Below are 21,528 nucleotides of genomic sequence, written 5' to 3' on the forward strand. Positions count from 1 at the left end.
TGTCTCTTGTGAGGCTATGCCGGGGCCTAGCAAACACAGAAGTGGATGCTCACAGTCAGCTATTGGATGGATCACAGGGCCCCCAATGGAGGAGCTGGAGGAAATACCCAGGGAGCTGGGGGAATCTGCAACCCTGTAGGTGGAACAACAATATGAACTAACCAGTACCCCCACCCCCCGAGCTCGTGTGTCTAGCTGCATATGTATCAGAAGATGGCCTGGTCGGCCATCAGTGGAAAGAGAGGGCCATTGGTCGTGCACACTTTATATGCCTCAGTACAGGGGAGCGCCAGGGCCAAGAGGTGGGAGTGGGTGGGTGGGGGAGTGTGTGGGGGAGGGTGTGGGGGACTTTTGGGATAGCATTGGAAATGTAAATGAAATAAATACCCAATAATTTTAAAAAAGACACACACACATACACACATACCCCATGTGTTTAGCCTATAAATCTTGATAAGAAAGAAAAACAAAGATGTGTAGAATTGGAGTTCTACCTGAGATTAGGGGAAGGGCAAAATGTGCCAAGGTTTGGAGGTTGGGGGTGTTGAAAGGAAGTATCCTACCCTTTCTTCAGTCTCTACCTTGTGTCAGTCCTGCCTCCCTGGGTGCTCTGGCCCCTGCTAAGGAGCTGCTGCTGCTGCTGCTGCTGCTGCTGCTGCTGCTGCTGCTGCTGCTGCTGCTGCTGCTGCTGCTGTTGGATTGTGATGTGGTGAGCACTGAGCTGCAGTGGCTTGCATGGATTGTGCTGTTGCAGAGGAGATCCATCTGTATATGTGGCATAAGAATGAGCAACAGTAGAGCCAAATGGCTTGGCAGGTAAAGGCACTTTCTACCAAGGCTGATGATCTGAATTCAATCCCTGGGACTCATGAGATGGAAGGAGGGGACCAACTTCTATAGTTGCCATCTGACTTCCATATACTTACTGTGACATGCACCCATGCACAAATCCATGCAGCATACACACTCAAATATATGTAAGTAATGTAATAAATAATATTCTTAAAGAATGAGCAACAGAAGCCAGCTATGGCCCTGGTGAGATCAGTGAGAATCTTGTCTATCTCCTCCTCAGCAGCATGAGTCTTTGACAGTTTCCTTTTTCTGATTTCGTGGTCAGGGTGCACTGCTCCAGCAAAGCCTGACGTGCACATCTGCTCCTCTTGTAGCTACTCTCTTCACATTTGATGATCACTTGATTATCCCCTCCAGTGAGGGCCCTCTCATGCTCTAATGGCTCCTCCACATCCACTCTCAGCATACACTGTGGCAGGGAGAATGAGAGAGGATCATGATGCTGCTTTCTGCTGTGTGACTTGAGCAGGCACATAGCCTCTTCATGAGGCAATTTGTTCCTATCACCCAGCACAGAAAGGTGACAAGATGGCCTTCAGCTAGCAACTGTCACTTGAGATCAAAAGCTGCCTTGCCTCTCCTCCCTTCCTGACCTGAGTCTCCTTCAGTTCCAGATCCAAGCAGGCCCCCCTGCTTTCTGCTTCTAAGTTCCAGTTGGGAACTCCATGTCACACGTGACCTTGAACAAAAACTTACACTCTTGTTTCTCAGGGAACAGTCAGAACCAGTAAGCAAATACTGTTCTTATTCACTGACTGTAGGACTTCAAGATAATGTCTCTGGTCATCAACTCACTATGTCTCCCAGAATGCACTTGAACTCCTGATCCTCCTGCCTCCATCTCCCTCCTGACTCTCAAATAGTTCTCCATGTTTGTCCATAGTGTGTTTTCTCAGTCTGCTGTGTTAGGGTGTCATTAAGTGAATGGATGACTGAATGCCAAATGAATGAATGAATTAATTAATGCTATATGATTCAACAATGAAGTAAAAAAAGGAATATATACATGATACTTTGTTATTTGTTTGGGTAAGGGGCCCCATCAAAAGAAAGCCTCAGGGCTAAGCTTCAGGAGGTTCTTCCCACTAAGAAACATATGAAGAATGAAGAGCTAAAGAAAGCACTAACAAACAGGACAGCCCAGGCACAGGAGCCTGACCTCCTGTCCCAGGTGTTACCTTTCCCTGATATTTTCTACATAAAACATTTGCCATTAAAGTTGTTCTTGGTGACCTGCAGTGACATCTTCGAATTAGGCTGAGCATGGCAGAGCTGGCATCTCCTCTCTTCTGCACCCAACAAGGTATACAAAAGGCAGGCTCAGGGCATGCCCTGTCTGTGACACTGGCTGTCTGACTTCCAACAGTTCAGAAATGGCCCTGCTGTAGAGAGATGTAGATGTAGAGAGATGTAGAGAGATGTAGATAAATGTGTGGGCCTACCTTCTATGCCCCCAGTCCACTGAGTCAGAGAGCATTCACATGCAAGCAGGTTTAGGAGCAAAAATCTGTGCTTAATGAAACAGGAACAGACCTTAACCTCTCAGCCTCACTTTACCTTGCCCCAGAAAACGAGACCTGTGGGACCTCAACAGAGCACCTATGGGACATATTAAGGCTCCCTGTGGGACACTAGCTAAGACTGTTTTCTATCCAAGTCCCCAAGGGTCCCTGCTTCCCTTTCCATCTGTGCTGCTCTACACAACCTTCAGGCTGAGCCTGAATAGTGGATCTGTAGGTCAAGGACCCCTAAACCCAGCCACCAAGAGGGCCTCCACTCCCTTGCCATAGTGCAAAGACCTTCCCTCCAGTCCAAGCTTTCCCTCCTGGTATTAGTACCTCCCATCTGAGCTGGGCACTGTCCCCAAACAACTGTCCACCAGGACTGTGCAATTGGCCTTCTCTGTCACTGAGCCCCCTTGTCATAGAGCTGGCCAAACAGAAACCACACTCTGCCTGGGTCAGGTCCCTTCTGGAGACTGATGTGACACTGGCAGGCAGCCTTGCCTTCCACTTGGGAATAGCAGTAGCTGTGCAGGTCTGGACAGTACTTGCTGAAGGAGCAAGCTGCCCAGTAGGAAGCCTGGTCCCCAGGTGTTTCCCATTTTATGGACATCTGAGGTCCAAACCACAATGTTATCCTTTGTCTTCATTCCAGCCAGCAGAAAGCAGGAAAGAGAGGCAATGACTGTCACTTGCTGTTCCCTTTGTAGGGTCTGGACTCAGAATATGCCACAGCTAACCTTTAAGGGCTAGTAGATAGTGCCTCCCATGTAACTACGATTCGTTCATTCTTTGTCTGGAAGAAGGGAGGACATGAATTTCCAGGCTCCTCCACTCTGTCTTCCTGATTTCGTTTGGATTTCTGTTTTCCTCCAGCTCCGCTATAGTCTGCTCCAATCACTCCCAGACCACTTGAAATTGCCAGCTCACATGTTGTTTATGATTAACTCATAAACTGTCTCTACCATATGGCACAGAACCTTGCTCAGGTGGAGTGCTTGGGATTTGGTCAATAACGTTAACACAGGCTTTCAGGCACAACACCCCAACATCTGTTATCACTGCACAGTCTTCCTGTGTCTGTCACCTCTCCATTCTTCAGGACACCAGCCATATTGGATTAAGGTCCACCCTCTCCAGGAAAACCTCAGCCTGGCTTACATCTAATGACGACTGTGCATTGACCCTGTTTCCAAGTGAGGTCACACTCAGGGAAGGTTAGTACTTCAACCTTTCTTTTAGGGGACAAATTCTCCCTGTGATTCTGCTCTGGGAACTATATTATTTTCCCTATTTAAGAAGTTTTCCCTCAAACTAAGATGTATATTTTATGTATGATGCCAAGCTCATATGACCCAGACCCAATGCCAATGCTCGCTGGATCAGAGCTAGCATGTTCGTCTCCATACAGTCATGGTTTATTTTGTGCTTTTTTATGATTTACAAGTTAAACCTTTACGTGTATATGATGGTCTTGTTGAACTCCTAAATGAATGTAACTAGTAAATGTATGACATCAAGTGTGTCCTGTGGGGAGAACACTCATATCTCTGCTGAGCACTTCTCATGTGAATGAGGCATTACTAATTCCGGCCATCCCTCTTGACCCATATGCCCTACATCTCACCCTACCGCTTCTCCTAGTTAGGTTTCTATTGCTACGCGATTAAAAAAAAATGGCCAAAGCAACTTTGGGGAAAGAGGTTATTTCACCTTCCAGCTTATAACCCTTCATGAAGGGAAGTCAGGGCAAGAACTTGGGACAGGAATCTGGAGGCAGAGCTGAAGCAGAGACCAGGGAGGGGCTCTGATACTAATTGTTCCCCATAACTTGCTCAGCCTGCTTTTGTATGCACCCCAGACTACCTGCCCAAGGATAGCACCATCTGCAATGAGTTAGGTCCTTCCACTTAGATCATCAATCAGGAAAATACCCTGACTCACAGACTCACCTACAGGCAACTGATGGAGGCGTTTTCTCAACTGAGGCTTCTCTTCCCAGGTGAGTCTCACTATTGTCAAGTTCACCATAATTAAAAAAAAAAAAAAAAAAAAGACTCGCTGCCTTCTGTCTGTCTGTGTCCATTACTATATCTTTTATAGATCCCACATGTAAGTGAGATCATATACAGTTTCTGGTTTGCCTTCCTGTGCCCAGCTATCACATCAGCCTGAGGTGCCCCAGGTTCATTCTTATCACAATGTCAAAATTTCTTTCTTCCCCTGTCAGCATTCAGACCATGGCTGCCTATGGATCTTCTGCAGGAATAAGAACATGGTTCTCCCCACTCTCAAGTCACCATGAGTCACAGTCCACATCTGGGTAGACAGCACTCACACACACAGTATCTCACATTTGCACACTACTGAACACCTGTCGCATACGGTGGCATGAGAATGGAGGTCTCCAGGCAGTGTGTATGGCCTTGGCCTTCGTCCCCCAAGCCAATAGGAGGTTTATCATACTAGACATACTCTTAAGGTAGTCCATAGAAATTAACAGCATGGCAAATGATTTCATCAGCAACAGAGAAACCAGCCTGTGCTCCCAGGAGCTGAGATGCCCACATTCTCCTCCTGCATCTCACAGAGAAAGCCATCAATGAGTCAGTGTCCTCAGATGGATCAGTGTGTGTACATGTGTGTGCTTCTGTGTGCATGTATATGTCTGTCTTCATGTGTGCTTGGGCGCACATGTGCCTGCATGTGTATGGTTGTACATGTTTATGTGTATATGTCTGTGTGTGCATGTGGGTCTGTCTGTGTGTGAGCATGTGTCTGTGTGTGTATGTTTGTCCATGTTTATGTGTATTACGTGTGTGTATATGTGTGTATTTGTATGTGTACTAAAATTGCTCCCCCAGCAGAGCAAGGAAAAGGAAAGGGAAACCAGATCTTCCTGTTTCCTCATTACTATTCCACTTGCTCAGAAAGGTTTGCTGTTTGTGTTGTTCCGAGTAAAGGGCTCATGGAGTGAATTGTCTTGGTGAAAGGGGGATTCTTCCCCTATCTGCAGATCTCTAGTTTTGAAGTACATCTGGCTCATGCCAATTACACAGATGCCTCGTTAGGAAAGGAATGCTGGGAAAGTGTTCACTGCACAGGGGTGTCCATAAGATGCTATGCTGTCAGGGTTTCAGCTGACCCATCTTTCCCTCTTAGTTTCTTCTCCAGGGCTTTGCTGTGACTGTGCTTGTCTCTTCATTGGCTGTCTCTGCAGTGGCCAGCCACCTTTCTACTGGGTTTGCCTGGGCTCCCTGGAGCACAAGCCAGCAGTGAGGCACCTCTGCTGCCTCCCCAGACTCTGGTCCTCCTCCTCCTGCCCTGCTAGGTCACCTTAGGTGACTGTCAATAGATCCCTTCTAGTCTAGCCCCTGCAGTGCATTCTCTTTAGAAGGTGGCTGCATTTTCCAGAGACCATCTGCAGGGACTCATTACTCACTCTACCTTGTGAGCACTCCTGCAGATCAGGTGACTCTGCATAAAGTCATTTTTGAATCACCTCATTCCAAACTCACACCTCAAAATCACTCTCTCTGCTGCAGAAAACACAAAAAAATTACAAGCCGTGAAGCCTGGTCTGTGCCTTCCTCCTCCTTCTTCTTTCCTTCCTCCTCCTCTCCTCCTCTTCTTGCTTCACCCCTCCTCCTTCTGTCCTCCTCCTCTCCTCTTCCTCCTCTCTTCTGGACCCTCCTCTTTTCCTCCTCTTCCTCCTTCTCTCCTTCCTCATCCCCCATCCTCTCCCTCCCCTCTTCTCCTTCTCCTCCTCTTCATCTTCTTTTCTTCATTCACTCCCTAGCTTGCTCACTCACCTCTGTGTCCTCAAGGGCACTAGAAATGTCCTGTGGAGCTAGATGGACACTGATGAGATCCCAGCACAGCCAGAATAGTTGTCAAGGGGCTACAGTGATCACTGTCACTTCAATAGATGGGGACTTAAAAAGAGACAGGCAGATTATAGCTTGAACCCTGGACCCCAGAACCCCTAAACTCCCTCTTTGTGGCTCTGTATACTAGCCTAGGCTGCCCTGGATGGGAAAAGTCATCTTGACAAAAGGTATGCATATTCTGAGACCTGAGATGAGGCTGTGATTCCTGGAAAACTTCCCTGTGCAGTAAGGAGAAAAACTGCAAAAGCCAGTGGGAGGGAGCTCAATGGGACTGAGCAGGGGGGTGAGGGACAGGATAACACAACTTAGTGGGGCTCCTAATTCCTTCAGTGGGCCTAGGTCCCCCAGGGAGGAGGAGGTAGAGAAGAGCTGTGTACCATCAGAAGGTCCCTTACAGATGCAGCCAGCTCTTAGAGAGACTCAGGAGCCCTCTGACTGGGCTGTAATATGTTTCATAAGTAACACTCAGGCCAGCACTGGCAAGATCTGACTCCTCCTAGTAAGCTTTGCCCCCTACAATCTATTCTGCATCCAAGGTCCTGACACTGGTGCAGTCCCCAGTCCTCCAATGCATCTGCTTCCCCTCCATACCCATGTTGGCCTGTAACTCCCAACTATCTCAGCTTTCTCTATTCTTGGCTAAGTAGACACATGATTTTCCTCCTGTGTGTCTTCAACTGCCTGAGTTGGCTCCCTACCTCTCCAGAAACACAGAGCAGGTTGGGGTAACAATGGCCAGCTGAATGGACCCTACCTATGGCATGAGGGAGACATTATTTTAATAACAATCTAGAAGGGCTTCTCATCACTGTGAGTTTGTTTCTGAACCAGAGAGGATCCTGGCAGTTGCAAATTCCCAGGACCTGGTTTGTACCACTTGGGCAATATCTTCTCTGGATATGTTAAAAAACACAGTAGACACCAGGTGAAGTAAGGTATGCCTATCATCTCACACTTGAGAGACAGCGGCAGGAGGATCACTAGTTTAAGACCAATCTGAACTATATAGGCAAAGTCCTATCCTAGAAATAAAACAATTGTAAACAAAGAAAGGTAGGCTTTTTCTCCCTGGCCCTACAAAGTTCACCTCTAAGTCTGGTGAGTAGAAATGCCTGTGTGTTAGAAGAATATTGGACACTTCTGATTGGACTCCCACATCTATCTCTGTCCTTTCTAGGATGGGTCCATTTTGTTTTATAGTCACCCAGAGAAAGGGATGGTTTAAGGCTGAGGCACATGTGTGGACACATCCTCCTTCCTCCTCCATGGTAGAGGAGTACATGGATCCCCGCCTCTCATATATTCTCACCTGTTGTCTAAGGTTGTGCCTCCCCATAGCTCCCTCTCTCCTCTGGCCTGTCTTTAAGAGCATGCCACTTTGTGAGCTAGTTTTCTCTGGTGTTTTTGTAAAGTCATATTGAGAGGACAATCTACCTGCTAGGGAGATAGGTCAGTCAGTAAAAAAGCTGAGTTCGATATACACGATACATATGTTAAAAAAAAAAAAGTCAGTAGTCAGTATGTCTGGGCATGGTGGTGCACACCTTTAGACCCAGCATTCTGGGAAGAGGCAAGTGGATCTTTGTGAGCTGAAGGCCAGCCAGCCTGTTCTACATAGAGTTCAGGGCAGCTGAGCTACATGGTGAGATGCTGTCTCAAAAAAAAAAAAAAAAGTAAAACCAAAAAGCCAAGTATGCTTGAATATGCTTACAAATGCTTACACTCACAGGGAGATGGAGATAGAAAGATCCCTGGGATTTGCTGGCCAGTTAGCCTAGCCTATTTGTTGACCTCCAGGCCAAAGAGAGACCCTGTCTCAAAAAAAAGCAAGGTGAACAGTATCTAAAGAAGGACATGTGAAAGAGGAGAGGGATACACAACATAACTGGGACCAGTGGGATCCAGGGATCCAGGGATGCAGGAACCCTACCTGACCAGTGGCACAGTTTCCTTCTGGTCTGGCCTGGGGCCCTGAGCAGACCTTGGGCCCAATCTCTGCAACCAATCCCACAACACCCAGAGGAAGATCCACTCCCAGGTGCTCTAACACACCCAGGATCCCAGGATCCCAGAACCCCAAGAGCTTGGTCACACCAGAATCTCAGGATCCAAGAACCAGCTTTGTTTCCAGGAGCTCTGACACACCCAGGATCTCAGGATCACAGGATCCCAAAATCACAATATCACAGAGACAGCTTGACTCTGAGGAGTTCTGACACAACCAGGGTCACAGGAAGGACAGGCTCCAGTCAGATATAGCAAGGGCAGGTAGCACTATTGAGAACCAAAAGGAGGGAGGCAAGCATAAGCAACAGAAACTAAGGTTACTTGACATCATCAGAACCCAACTCTCCAAACATAGCAAGTCCTAGATACACCATCACACAGGAAAAGCAAGATTCGGATTTAAAATCACTTCTCAAAATGATGATAAAGGAATTTAAGAAGGACATAAATAACTCCCTTAAAGAAATACAGGAGAACACAAGTAAACAATTAGAAGGCCTTAAAGAAGAAACACAAAAATCACTTAAAGAATTTCAAGAAAACACAATCAAACAGGTGAAGGACATGAACAAAGCCATTCAAGATCTAAAAATAGAAATAGAAACAATAAAGAAATCGCAAAGGGAGACAGCCCTGGAGTTAGAAAACCTAGGAAAGAGATCAGGAGTCGTAGATGCAAGCATCACCAACAGAATACAAGAGATGGAAGAGAGAATCTCAGGTGCAGATGATTCCATAGAAAACATTGACACAAAAGTAAAAGAAAATGCAAAAAGCAAAAAGCTCCTAACCCAACACATCCAGGAAATCCAGGACACAATGAGAAGACCAAACCTAAGGATAATAGGTACAGAAGAGAGTGAAGATTCTCAACTTAAAGGGCCTGTAAATATCTTCAACAAAATTATAGAAGAAAACTTCTCTAATCTAAAGAAAGAGATTCCCATGAATATACAAGAAGCCTACAGAACTCCAAGTAGACTGGACCAGAAAAGAAATTCCTCTCATCACATAATAATCAAAACACCAAATGCATTAAACAAAGAAAGAATATTAAAAGCAGTAAAGGAAAAAGGTCAAGTAACATATAAAGGCAGACCTATCAGAATTACATCAGACTTCTCACCAGAGACTGTGAAAGCTAGAAGATCCTGGGAAGATGTCATACAGATCCTAAGAGAACACAAATGCCAGCCCAGACTCCTATACCCAGCAAAACTCTCAATTACCATAGACAGAGAAAACAAGATATTCCATGACAAAACCAGATTTACATAATATCTCTCCACAAATCCAGCCCTACAAAGGATAATAGATGGAAAACACCAACACAAGGAGGGAAACTACACCCTATTAAAAAAGCAAGAAAGTAATATTTCAACAAACCTCAACAAAGATAGCCACACGAACATAATTCCACCTCTAACAACAAAAATAACAGGAAGTAACAATCACTTTTCCTTATTATCTCTTAACATCAGTGGACTCAACTCCCCAATAAAAAGACATAGACTAACAGACTGGATATGTATTCAGTACCCAGCATTTTGCTGCATACAGGAAATGCACCTCAGTGACAAAGACAGACTCATCCTTGCAGCCCCTGCAGCACCCTGCAGCACCCTGCAACCCATCTCCCCAGCTTCAGTTTCTGCTCACCATTCTCTATTTTGTTTTCCCACAGAGGAGATTCTGAAGAGCCACATCGCTCATTGGTGGTCACCAGATGGTACAAGGCTCGCCTATGCCACCATCAATGACTCCCGGGTTCCACTTATGGAGCTGCCAACGTACACAGGCTCTGTCTACCCCACTGTGAAGCCCTACCACTATCCTAAGGTAGGCAAAGGGCAGGCTCAGTCAAACCCAAGTCACTCATGAGCTCTTTTACCCACTGGTTCCAAGTATTGTCAGCCACCTTTGCCAGCAGCACTATAAATGCTTATTATGGCACACTAAAGTCCCATCTTTGTTTAAATGACAAAAATCCAGCACTTCTGGCTCCTTACAGAATGCAGCTTCAGGAGATTGGAAGGACCTCCCCTGTCCCCTATCCCTGGACCTTGGCGAGGCTATGCTGTCCATAGTCACTGCTGGGTCTGGGAGCTGTGTCCCCTAATATCCATATGTTGAAACCACAAGATGGTGGGGCCCTTGAGAGCTGATCAGGCCATGAGTGAGGAGCCTTTAAGATTGAGGTTAGTGTTTTATGAAGGAGAACCCCAGAGGACTCTCCCTTCCACTCCAGCCATGTGAGGAGGCAGTGAACAGGCTTCATGTATGAGGCCCAGTCCCTCACCTGACAGAATCGTTAGTAACTCTGGTCTTGGACTCCAACTCCAAAGCTGTGAGGTTTACACCTCTGTTGTTTATAAGACAGCTGGTCACTGACATTTTGGTATCGTGACCAAAGTAGATAGAGGCAGGCCTGAGCCAGTGGGACAGCAAGAACGGGTGCAGTAGAGTGGGAGGGGCCTATAGATCTCATGTCTGCATCACATACCAGCATCCAAGCACAAGGCAAGTCCTGATGCAGAAATTTCTGTGACCCCCTCACCTGGAAGGAGGCTGGCACCTAGGAACTTGGATGCAGCTCTTAAGGTACACACAGCTGGCTAGCCTACTTCCCAATGGCATCACCAGACTGCCTTAAGACCAGCAGTCAAGCAGGCATGACGCTCTTACTGCTGGGCCCCTGTCAGTACCTTCCTGCTTCTGCCAGAGAACATTTGAGCTGAGGCCTCCTGTTTTGTCTAAAAGCTAGCAGTGCATGCTTCTGTGTTGTGAGAAGCCCTTGGGTCTGTAGAGGACCCATGATGAGAACAAAGGAGACAGACAGGCTCTACATGGTTCCCAAAACCATGGACCAGAGAAAGCAGAAAGTTTGGCTGTTTCAGCTGCCAAACAGAATATTGCAGACCTGGGCAATTCTGACCACAGTAGTTTCCTGCCAGCTCTGTGTCCTCGCTACCACTATACATCCGCAAGGAGGCTGGCTGGCTGGAACTGGGCTGTTGGTGATCCAGGTCCTGGTGAGGCAAAGCTAATGTTGTCTCATGAGTCCCATTTTTAAAATGGGGTCTCAAATGTCCCATGCTGCCCAGGAACTCTCTGTGTAGCTGAAGATGACCTTGAACTTTTGATCCTCTATCTCTCAATTGCTGGGATTACAGGAAGGCATCACGGTACCTAGTTTATACAGTGCCTAGCACACACAGAGACTTGGGTTAAATCTCCAGCACTTTATAAATTAGGCATCGTGACAAGACGCTAAGGCCATCATTGGGCCCCAGCCACATGACCTCATCTAACATCACCACCCAAGAGCATACTCCCAAATGCTACCCACACAAGGCAAGAGCTCAGGCATAATGATTTGGGAAGTAGTCTTTGGGGAGTGTGGCCAATGCCTGTCAGGCTCCCAGCATGGAGGAACATGAGTCCCTGAGGCCACAGCCTTGTCTCTTTTCCTCTCCTGGGACAGTCTTGTATGGATTTGCCATTGACGGGGGTGTCTCTGATTCCCCTACCAGTCTCCATTATAATTTAACGTCTGCTAGCTGGACTCAGTTAATTATAGTCTATGAGACTAAGTCCACATCTCCCTAGCCCCTCTTTATCCCCTAATAACACACATACACACACACACACACACACACACACACACACACACACACACTACCACCACCACCACCAGCCATACATATAAACACCAATCATACATACATGTACACACACATAAACATATATCCTGAACAAATGTCATTGACAACCCAAACTCTAATAGACTCCTTTATTTGGTAGTATGCTCTGGGACATGTGAGGAATTGGAAATTGCCATTTTGCTCAGCTCTTGGGCTTCCATGTTTTAGCAGATACTCCACCAACTCTAACAGACAGTTCTGGCTACTGCTCTCTTCTCTCCCACTCACAGTCAGAGCCCTGTCCCTTACTGTGAGCCATATTCCCTCTAACATAAATGTACAGAGGGAGCGAGGACATCAGGCTAGACCAGCCCCAACGAGGCCACGTCTCTCCCAGCCTCTTTCAGTTCAGAATTTGTTCTCCAGACTGAAAGGATGCCTGAATTGGTCAGGTCTGTGGCCCCTTCTTTACGAAGACCCACCTGTGAGCTGTAACCTGGAGACCAGTGCTCCATACCTCCTGTGTATGTTCCACACTTCGTGACGCTGTGCCTTTTCTGCCCTTCCCCACAGTTTCCTTCCCTGTCATGTGGCTGACCAAGTGCCCACTGACATTGGCAGACTCAGTGAACTGAATTGAATGGGAAAATGCCAAGACTCCTGGGTAGGGAGAGCTAGCCCAAAGATCTCCTTGCCTTTTAAAAATTCCATGGTTTAGACCTGGAGAGAGCTCAGTTAAAATATTTGCCATGCAAGCATGAGGCCTAGAGTTTGAGATTGTGTGCAAACACACACATAATGTCACATGCACACATGTGCACACACACATACAGCCACACACGGAAACACAACTGATCTGTCCTTATCGATCTCCACCGTGCCCAGATAGGAGTCTTCCAGAAGAGATGTTGCTAAAGTCCAGGCCATTTCTCTCAGACTGCTCTCCCTCACAGCTCTGTCCCCTCACTTTGCAGGCTGGCAGTGAAAACCCCAGCATCTCGCTCCATGTCATCGGCTTGAATGGACCCACCCACGACCTGGAGATGATGCCACCTGATGACCCTCGCATGAGGTTGGTATCATGTACTGTTGCATTGGGAACAAATTCAAAAGGAAGCCATCAATGCAGCATCTCCAGAATGGGCTTTCTTGAAGCAATGGCTAGATTCCAAGCACTTTGTTCTTTCAGCCTTCCTTGCTGATGTGTGGTTTGCTTACCTGGGGGAAAAAAAAAGAGGGAAAACACCAGGCAGCATATACTTTAATTCTTTACCATATATCAAGGTGGAGAACCTGCCCCATGAAAGGGAAGGTCCTCTGGAAAAGCATGTCTGGTCAGCCCCTGTCTCAGCTGGGACATTCACACAGCAGACAGATGATACCCATGAATGGCCTGGTACATGAAAACCCTGGAACCAGATTTCAGTAAGCGGCAACCCATTTTCAGGATTTTAGAAGACCTCTAACTGACCAGTTCCTTTAACATGCTGATGGGTCCTGCTCTAAGAAGGCCAGACTTCCCAGTGGGTGGCAGCCATGTGCTTCAGAGGGCACATGGAAAATCATGTGGGTCAATTGCTAGAAATATCAACTTTGTATAGACTGTCTAGTTGAATGAGAGCAGCCAAATGGGATCCCATCTACATGGCATGATTTGAATATCAGCTTTGCCCTTAAAGTCAAGCTATGTGGGGACTGGTAGCATCTAGAGTCTAGTTCCATGGCCACTGTACCTCTCTGGTGAGAACAGTGACAGACAGTGAGTGTAGTATCCTAGGGCTCACACATCTAAGGCACTGCCTGTCTAAATGGACCTGTGTGAGCCAAGAGCACCCTGTTTGGAGACCCAGCAGGTACCCAGGCCAAATTTTATCATCTAACTAGCCTGGGACTTCAGGTTTCAGTCACTTACAAAGCTCCACATTATTAGACGTCTCTGGCAGCTCCTGGGAGAACAAGTGCTTGGCCCAGCTGCTCCAGCTCCTCCTGAGGAGGGTTCCCCACCACGTGCTCATGCTCTGTTCTCCTCTTCCTGACATTGTACCCTCTGTTCCCTACTGTATAGTTTTCTTTTCCCGCAGTGAGTCTCTAAGACAGCAGTGCTCATTTGTTTGAGCAACATGGTGGAACTCAGTAGAATTGTGCAGGGGCTTTGGGTGCTTTGGGGAAGGGGATGAAAAGAATGATATTCAGAGAGGTCCGTGGCACCTCTTCCCCTGCAGAATTCCAGTGAGGGTCTTTTAACCCTTTCTTCAGTGGAACTTGATGCCATGGTGCCCATGGGAGAAAATGGAGACAAACCAGGCTTGGAACCTGTGCTCCGTAAAACGATAACCTCTTCTTATCTCTTCCTACCCTGGACTAGTTTTACCCCTTGCCAGACAGGTTTAGGTACCCTAAGCTTAGGTCTCCTAACCCTGAGCCCAGGCAGCTTCCTAGAGCAGAACCCCTGTGGCACATCACCAGGCAGACCCCTCCATGTGCACTGGCTGAGGAAGGCCAGTCATTTCCCTGATATTGTTAACTAAAATGAAACATCTCAGGTTATTGCTACCTATCTTTCCTGAAGATCCCTCTATTCCATCATTCCCCTCTCAGCCAATCCCTGCCAAGCCTCCTGGGGCCTGGTCTAGCCAATGTGCTGAATTAATACAGAAAGTCACCTGGAAAATTTCAGCCATCTGTTTGAGTTAATTGGGAGTCTCGTTTAGTCAATTTGGTGATGCTGTTTCCACAGGCTTGATTAACTTCAAGGACAATGAAAAATTAGCTATAGTCAGGACATGAAGTTTGAATTCTAGCTTTCAGGTCTTCTGCTTGCTCAAATTTCTTTAAGCTAAATGCAGTAGCATTCCTCGAGAACAACACAAATCTATGACACGCAGATGCCACTCACTATACCTACTGATTCTCTGTCACACTGCCAAGAGGTATTTGTTTTAAAGGCTTATTTGTTTTTATTTTGTATCTACAAGTATTTTGCCTACATTTAAACATGTGTGCAGCACATGTACTCAGTGCCTGCAGAGGCCAGAAAAGGGGTTCAGATCCCCTGGGACTGGAGTTACAGATGGTTGGGAGTCACCATGTGGGTTCTAGGAACCAAACTGAGGTCTCCCTCAAGATCAGCAAACACTCTCCACCTCTGAGCCATCTCGCTGGTCCCAGTAGAGATTCCTCTAAGAAGCACATACAGATATCAGAGTGCAGTCTCAGTGTGAGCACAGTTGACATTTGCCAGTCATTCAACCTGACTGTAAGAATTTAGTAATGAATGAACATGAAACCTACAGTGTAAAGAGTGAGACAGTAATCAGGCAAAGTGTCACAAACATGTAAACAGCCGTGGGCCTGAGATGAATCATGAAAGTGTGAGAAAAATGATGCCATTTGCCCAGGTCATAGACTAAACCAGAATTTCTCCGCCTTGAACCTTTTGAGTCTTATAGGGCTTCTCTGTGCATCACAGAGTCCTGGATCTGCCCTGGTCCCTCTCTACCCACCCCTAGCAATGGATGGAAGAGGCTTCCTGACATCAACAGAGCTCCAGACAAATAAGCCCTGACATGAAATGAGGTTCCCTGTAAACAGACTAGACTCAGTTCTGTGGTCTCAGACATTGCCAGCCTTTCTTGCTGGTTCTCTCCTCTGTAAAAAGGAGGAAAATTCCCATTATAGAAACGTGTAGTGTAGGCATAAATTTCTTGCAACCTACTTTTAATAAGGGTCCAACCTCTCCTCTAGCCCACCACCAAGCAGAGATAGTGGAAAAGAAAAGTTTTTAGGATGTGGGGGAAGTGGACCTGTTAGCAATAGTTCTTTGGGGGCGAGCTCAATCATTTTTCTGAGCAGTTCAGTTCCATAGCAAACACCAAATACAACATAGCAACTTGCAGACCAGTCCTTTAGGCATGCAGACACCACACACAAATGAGCAGCTTCAGTCCAGTCCTCACAGCAGGCAGACACCATACATGAACCAGCAGGTGTAGTTTAATCTTAAAGAAACTGAAAGCTCACCAACCAGCCTGAGGTAAGGCTATGGAAGGGGCACGCTGCCACAGGAACCTCACAAGCAGTTCTTGGGCAAGTGTCTCTCAATGACAGCATTACCACAAGTTGAGCTCAACAATACTATGTAAGGCGAACCAATACATACATGTTATTAAGCACCAATACATACATGTTATTAAGTACCAAAACATATGTGTCATTAGAGTAGAATAGTGAGACAGAGCAAACCAAACCAATGCTCAATGCTCTTACTCCAACTATATGTAGGATCATATTTATACTCCTTCATCACACATCTTTTCATGTGTCTGCTATTCAAAACATCCTTTCACTTATGTCTTCTTCAGGAAAATAGTCTTTTCTGTGTCTGCTATAGCAAGACATCCTGTATGCCCCAGGGGGGAAAAATCATTAAACATCATTTGACATAATTGACTTTCCAAAAACACTAGTAGTCTTCTGGTACCTGTCAAACTCTAGGAGGTTGTGCAGGGACCACAGGTCTGACCCATAGAGCCATCAGTCTCCTGGCTGGGAATATTCTCTGCAGGCCACAGCTCTCCCCTACTTGCCAATGAAGTTCATGTTTATATTGCTAACTGGCTGCTTAGCATCACCACTGGGCATTGTCAATTAAGCGGTCAAACTATGAGTCTCAGGTGAGTCAAGGACTTGAGTTGAAGATTTGGTTTAACTCTAGGCTTAACAAAAGATGCAAGAATGTGTCCAGATGGGTCCAGATGACATTCAAGAAGCTGCGTATCTAGAGATAAGTTGGCAGACATGTGGCATTGAACTTGCTTGGTTCCTGCTGCTCCAGCAGGCAGAGTCCAGAAGAGTCCTCTGTAGCAGCAGGGTTAAAAGCTGCCCAGTCAGTCAAAAGCAGTCAATACAGGAAGGGATACTCACTATAATTCTCCAGGAACTCATTCACCTCTGCAGGAGGGCTGGATGAAGTCACCTAACATTTCCAACTGGCCTCAGAAACTGAGCAGTCTTTACCAAGCTGGAATGCTTGATCCCCTTCCTGCACTTAGGCCTCAAAGCTTCCCCATTCCAGCCTAGGCTACTCCACCTTCACCTTGAACATCTGGATCACATCCTTGACTGTAGCAAGAATGTGTTCCTTCCTACCCATCCTTTCCCTTGCCCACCAGCATCGTCCCCATAGTCTGTTATTCTCCTACCTTCCCCTGAGTCTCCAAACAGTAGCTACAGTGATATTTAAACCACAGCATGTCATGAGGCTCACAGAGAGGGAAAGGACAGCTTCTATAACAGCTGAAGCACTCATCACTCAAACCTTCTACTTGACTTATCATTCCAGCATGCTCCCACATCCCTCACTCCCACCCCTTATCCCAAGAAAGCACTTTCTGAGAGCTCAGGGTTACTTGCTCTCCCCTTTAGAGCCAGGAGAGACACTGGCTTTTCTTTATTGACTTGTTACAGTTTCTGACCCACCTACAATGTGGAGTGAATGAGGCAGGGATGCATGCATACACACACACACACACACACACACACACACACACACACCACTTATAATTCTGTACTACCATTCTGTAGCAGGAAATGGTGTGTTATCTCCGTTCAGGATACATTTGCTGAATGAGTAAATTAATTTAAATATTAGAACCAAAGTTACTATTTCTGTAGAATTTTGAGGATAGATTGTTTCCTTTGTCCTATCTGAATATGGAGACTAACATTTAAGCATTAGACATTGGCAACAGCCTCCATTGAGGAAAGTGAAATAGGGGGGCTGGAGAGGTGGCTCAGTGGTTAAGAGTGCTTGATGCTCTCCCAGAGGATGAAGAATTTGGTTCCAAGCATGTCTGTTGGCAGCTCACAACTGCCTGTGACTCCAGTCCCAGGGGACTCTTGTCACCTTCTTCTGGTCTCCATAGGCAGCCCTATACATGTGGCATACATATACAGAGACACAAAAATAAAAAGTAAAAAAATAATACTTCAAATTTAGAAAGTGAAATGAGACCCTTGCCTCATGTAGGGTATAAAGGGAACTTTTTCAAATACCTCAAGGAAAAGTGAGATGGGCCTGTGGGTAAAGGCACTTGCAGCCAAGCCTGGGCTGAAAACTTGGACCCAAGTTTGATCCACAACCAACTTGCAAACATTGTCTTCTGACCTCCACACATGCACACACACTCACACACACACACAATTCTAAGAAATTTTAATGCCCTTGAAAATGTAGGAAGAAGTAGCCAAGAATCTTGGAAGTGCAGGCCTAAGTCAGCAGGCAGGCCTACAGTCAGCAGGAAGACCTACAGTCCGCAGGCAAGCCTACAGTCAGCAGGCAGGCATAGGGCAAGGAAAGACACCAAATACTGTGTTGGTTTCCCTGACACATGTCTATTCTTTGCCTCTCTCCAGTCTGACTTCCTTGTTACTGTATTACACTGGCCCTGTAAATCCTTCCACATGGCTCCCAGGCCCCCAATTGTTCTATGTGCCATGAACTGTATTAGGCACTAGGGCAATGAAGAGCCTCCATGGGAGTGAACAGTCCCCAAAGCTATGGCAGCCTCCTGCTGTGGGCTGTGAAGAGATGGGGCAGGAGCCAAGTGCAGAGTGAGAAGATCCAGTGGAAGTGTTGGGAGCACCTCATAAATACATCAGGAGCCTGCCAACATCAGAGGCATTTTGGGAAATGTGTAAAGGAGAACCAAGAATAGCCCTGTGATGTAAATAATTCATACAAGAATTCCATACACATAAAAATAAATAAATGAATATGTTTTAAATTATAATTTTTTAAACATAGGTATTATACATTTGGATCTGAATGTAGATAGAAATAAGGCTACTTACAGAGACAGGGATGTATTGTAGTATGTACTGTATTACAAGTGTAAATATAGATGCTTGTTCTCTCCCTGTTTTTCCCCATAGCCATGTAGAGATTGTGAGTGCCCATGAGTGTGTATGTAGCAACCAGCCAACTTACTGTACACCCAGACTGTACAGAGGGAGTAGTGAGAAATCTGTTTCCTGGGTCACTGAGACTGTCAAGTCTTCTCTAACACCAACTTCTCTTCTACATGCAGCACCCATGGCACAGCCTATGCCAACATACATGTGAAACTCAGCCCTTCTCCTTTCTGGTTTAAACACAGTGCCACAATGTGGTGGGTCCTGGCTACTCAGGTTAGGAAGTTCTTCTGGGTGATGGAAGTGACAGTCATTCCAGACAGGGGAGTGAGAAACTTTTGTCCCATAGATTCACTGCAAAGGATGGCACAGAGTCACTACCAATGACTAGATTAGACTCCTTCAGTAGTTACAATGCCTAGCTCATAAGAGTTGGAAATTGGATTCTCAGAAGTCTGATTAGATTCATTTCCAGGGGGAGAAACAGGGAAAATCTGATGTTCAGTGCTGTAACTCAGGTGGCAGGGGCTCCTGGAGCATTCTGAGGATGTTGTCAGTAGACAGTAGTAAATGATGGGCTCCTTGGCAAGCCTGAAAATAGAGTAGCCATCAGCACAAAGCAGCATTGACATCTGAGTATGTCAGCAGCGTTCTGAACAAGTTTCTCCAGACCATGTCATAAGACTGGTGAGTCTGTTGATGGTAAATGCAAAGGGCTTAAGTGACAGCTAGCCTTCTCCCCTGAGCCACAGCTAGCTAACAGGGACACTGGTTTCAGGACATCTGTAAGAGAGCAGGACTTGACAGACTCTGGCCTGCAGTATGTTTTCACATGTGCCTGTGTGCATTAAGGTGTGGGAGAGTGAATGTATACCTGCTGACTGCCAACAGGTCAGTGTTTTGTTTAGGTCTCCCTACCATCTTCCCATCTCAAGGGTCCTGATGTTTCTAGGGCTTCTAAAGATTCCTCACATCCCTCACACTTCCTCCCATAACTCACAGAGACCAAAAAGAAGAAGAGAGTGGGTGACTGCTAACGGGACCCCTGGGACCCCTGGTCCTTTACAGGACCAGGCCTGGGTCTCTAAAGCCAGAGTCCATTGCCACCTGGGATCCTCTCTCGCCCTCAGCTTCCTTTAGAAGCAGAAGTTGCCTCCTCTTCATTCCCTTCTCAGATTCTTACAGTTAGGAGATATATTCAAAGGGCTTACTGTAAGCCTGATACTCTGTTTGGTGCCACCAGCAGGGTTGTTCAAGGACTTGCTGTGAGCAAATCTCTTCCTGTGTCTCCAGGAAAGTGGTTTGGGAGCTTTGTCTTTGAGGATCAAGGGTCCCACTGACTCTTCCATTCCCATGAATTCTCTGTTCTTGCTATAACAAGTCCTGCCAGGGAGCTACCCAGCATATCAGTGTCTTCCTCTGGGGTCCCCTGTGCCTGGTAGAAGAGGAATCCTGGGAATCCACAACTTCAGAAGGAGCTTGTAATCTGAGGGATAGAGTCCGCATAGGCTGAGAGATCTGCTGCCTCGGTGCAAAGAGACACTAGAGTCTTCAGACCAGGGAAACCCAACAGTATCTGACCATCTTATATAAAAGCAATTCAGGGAGTCAGAGTTGACTCTATGATTAAGAAAACTTGCTTCTCTTCCAGAGGACCCAGGTTCAATTCCCAGCACCCACATGACAACTCATAGCCATCCTTAATTCCAATCCCAGAGGATCTGGTGCTCTCTTCTGGCCTTCATGGGCACTGCATGCACACGGTGCACAGACATGCATGCAGGCAAAACACCCATACACATAAAATAAATTTTAAGTGGAAAAAAGACTGTCATATAGTGAAAATACTTCAGAGTCATACTTGGGAGTTAGTGAGCAAATGATATCAGAAACAAGAAAGATTTCCTCTATGAAACAAGAGCCTGCAGAGGTCACAGCATCATAAAAAAGTTGGGTGAACAAGGAAGGGAAATGGATTATAGGCTCTGAGAAGGTTTGCAAGTACTCAGTCACTAAAGTAGGCAAACTCTGCTTTTCCATGCATGCTTGGGCTGTGATAAGCAGGATCTTATACAGAGGGTCTTGATAGAGTTTGGCACAGAGGTAGTGAGCAGGCACTGTGAACACTGAGTCAGCCACAGGAAAACCCTAACTTAAGATCAGATGTGAAAGGTATGGATTCAGTGGAAGGACCCCAAGAGGTCAGAGTGAGTGACTTCCCAGTGTCAAGAATAGAAATAGACAGGGTGGTATCAAGATGTCTGAGCAGAAGATCTGGGGTCACGGTCAGAGTGGAGGAAATGGAAAGAGGAGAGGAAAGCCAGATACCAGACCTTCCCCTACCATCCTCACAGAGGGAAGATGTGAAAGGTATATAAGTGGCCTTGACACCAAGCAAGTGTCTATAGGCTATTCACACAGCCCAGCATGACCAAGATAGTCTAGATGTTCCCTTGGCAACAAGATAGTGTCGTGAACATGAAATTCAAGAAGAACGAAGACCAAAGTGTGGACACTTTGCCCCTTCTTAGAAATGGGAACAAAACACCCATGGAAGGAATTACAGGGACAAAATTTGGAACTGTGACGAAAGGATGGACCATCTAGTGATTGCCATATGCAGGGATCCATCCCATAATCAGCTTCCAAATGCTGACACCATTGCATACACTAGTAAGATTTTGCTGAAAGAACCCAGATATAGCTGTCTCTTATGAG

The 21,528-nt window shown here is 46.3% G+C and overlaps 1 protein-coding gene across 5 annotated transcripts in view; it reads left to right on the forward strand.

The window, feature by feature from the left end:
- Dpp6 (dipeptidyl peptidase like 6) overlaps nt 1–21,528 on the forward strand; it is a 927,623-nt gene that overhangs the window by 825,970 nt on the left and 80,125 nt on the right. For all 5 annotated transcript variants that reach the window (XM_021163977.1, XM_021163979.1, XM_021163976.1 and 2 more), the window contains exons 9-10: nt 9,939–10,093; nt 12,873–12,970. In XM_021163977.1, the coding sequence (XP_021019636.1) occupies nt 9,939–10,093; nt 12,873–12,970 (253 nt within the window). The remainder of the gene's footprint in view (nt 1–9,938; nt 10,094–12,872; nt 12,971–21,528) is intronic.

Source organism: Mus caroli, chromosome 5 (genome assembly GCF_900094665.2).
Source record: "Mus caroli chromosome 5, CAROLI_EIJ_v1.1, whole genome shotgun sequence".
Taxonomy (NCBI): Eukaryota; Metazoa; Chordata; class Mammalia; order Rodentia; family Muridae; genus Mus; species Mus caroli.